Here is a 2500-nt window from a genome sequence, read left to right on the forward strand (position 1 = left end):
GCGGACGATCTCATGATAAACCGCGCTCTGCTGGAATGCATCAACTCCCTGCCAGCTCTGAGGAGGTCGTACAATAGACAGCCCAGCAAGAAGAGCGCCGCCTACCAGAAGAGAATATCCGATTTCAAGAAGGACGTTCGTGCCGCCAATGAAGTCATAGCATCTGACCTCGGAGAGCTGGAGAAGGACCTGGAAAGGTTGATGCGCGTCGAAGGTGAATTCCGAGAGAACTTCAACAGACATAAATCTGATTTTAACCAGGAAATTCTTGGTCCGATCAAGGGGTCTCTAGCCAGCATGGATGGCCATTTTGAAACGTCCAGGACGTCTTCTGTGAGGTTACTGAAGCTCCAGCAAGAGCTGAAAAAGAGGGAGGAAAAACTGGATTCTGCCAAAAGGACACTAGATTCCGCCAGTACCTTGGAGGAAATGGCCTCGTTAATGGACACGGCCGAAGAGGTGAACACGTCAGTTAGTGGCTGGGTGGAAAGCGTGAGGGACGATTTGCTGGAAGAAGAGTGTCAAGTACATGAAAGGAAAAAGGTAATCTTTGGTGTATAATTGAATTAAAACGATAATTTTTTTCCGTTGTAATTTAGCATTTATTAGTCATATTGTTATTATATATATCATCATTATTACTTTCATTGTTATTAAATTGGGCTCAGCTTGCAAATGGTCTCACTTACTTGAAAGCCATAAAATCCTAAATACCCTGAAAGTTAAGCCATACAGCATATTTTCTTACAATGATATAAATACCAATTATCTTAACTTTGAAGATAAAGCAAGATATTCTGAATATATGCCAAGTTTGAAACTAATTGTTTTAATTCCAGAGGAAATTTGATCTTTCAATATTAAAAACATATAAGTAACTATAAAGTAATTCATATAAATAAAGTAAACTTACTTTTTCCTGAGTCTAAAAGTACATAATCCTACATCTTACTTTAACAGTATGTTCCTTAATTCTCAAACAAAGTCAAGACCATCTTCAACCTACATAAATAGCTCCAATACTTCTTAAGTTAATGTTAATATTTTTCAGGAAGTTTTTTTTTTTAACATGTTAAATAAATTTCCCTTTTGCTACTATTCTTCAATATGTTATTACTACAATATGTTATTATTAATTATGTGTAATGGTTATATATAATTATGGGAATGTAACAACATTAAGCTATTCATATAATTACCAATTGATGTGAGGATAAAGAAATTTCTTCTTATATAAAAAAACAAATAAAAAAAATCTATATCTTTTCAATGTCGACTTGAATAGTTTTTTTAGACAGTTTTTACTCTCCTGGAAAACTAACTAACTATGATAATTTCCAAGCTGAGACCTTGATAGATAAAAGTAAAAATTATGAGTCATACAGTCAAGAAATAGATTAGATTTTTGGCATGTTATTCTGATACATTTCATAACAAGAATCAGAAAAAAAGAATATAATTGATTCTCTTGCTAAATTTCCTAAAATGTGAGGCAAATTATCCTAAATGAAAGTTTGTTTAGTTACCAAAATAATAATAAAAGAAGAGTATAATTGATTCTTTTGCTAAACTTTTAAAATGTGAGGCAATATATGAAACTATCCTAAATGGAAGTTTGTTTGGTTATCAAAAATATAAAAATAATTTTTTTAATTATTTTATAAGGAACATAAGAGGATATATGTTGACCAAAGGCCGAAATATAATATAATATATTATATAATATAATATAATAATATATAATTTAATATAATATAGGTTGTCCATTGAACAAAAGCTTGATTCGTATTTTTCTCGAACAAAGCAACAAATTCGTATGAACCTTCCGGTTCAGGTTTAGGTTCAGGTTGAAAGTTTGTTTAGTTACCAAAATAATAATAAAAAAGAGTGTAATTGATTCTTTTGCTAAATTTTCAAAATGTGAGGCGATATATGAAACTATCCTAAATGAAAGTTTGTTTGGTTATCAAAAATATATAGATATTTTTTTTTAATTTTGTTATAAGGAACATAAGAGGAGATATGTTGACCAAAGGACGAAATATAATATAATATAATATAATAAAATATAATATAATATAATATAGGTTGGCCATTGAACAAACGTTTGATTCGTATTTTTCTCGAACAAAGCAACAAATTAGTATGATCCTTCCGGTTCAGGTTTAGGTTCAGTGGGGAGGCATAGCCTTTGCAACGGCGCCTCTATAGTTTATCTTTCTCTTATACTGTTTTGTCTTTTCCTCCACGTCAGGTTTAATATTTCTTTTTTTTTTTAATTCCCCTTTTCTATATTTCTCTCACTGAATGATTCTGTTATTTTCTTTAGGTCTTCCTCGTAGGGTTGTTGAAGCTCAAATATTTTATTTCTTTCTTTTTTTATATTCCTGGAAACAAAAATGAGTCAAATCTTCTTCCATATTATAAAAGAATTACTTTACATTCCTCCCATTGTGCCTATTTGCAATGTTTAGTTTTAACGTAATGTTTATTGCTATAT

General features: G+C 31.1%; 1 protein-coding gene across 2 annotated transcripts in view; it reads left to right on the top strand.

The window, feature by feature from the left end:
• LOC137652458 (uncharacterized) overlaps positions 1-2500 on the top strand; it is a 29351-nt gene that overhangs the window by 21060 nt on the left and 5791 nt on the right. For both annotated transcript variants that reach the window (XM_068385844.1, XM_068385843.1), the window contains exon 2: positions 1-543. This exon is cut by the window's left edge and continues 174 nt beyond it. In XM_068385844.1, the coding sequence (XP_068241945.1) occupies positions 1-543 (543 nt within the window). The remainder of the gene's footprint in view (positions 544-2500) is intronic.

The sequence above is a fragment of the Palaemon carinicauda genome, chromosome 13, assembly GCF_036898095.1.
Source record: "Palaemon carinicauda isolate YSFRI2023 chromosome 13, ASM3689809v2, whole genome shotgun sequence".
In the NCBI taxonomy this organism is placed as follows: Eukaryota; Metazoa; Arthropoda; class Malacostraca; order Decapoda; family Palaemonidae; genus Palaemon; species Palaemon carinicauda.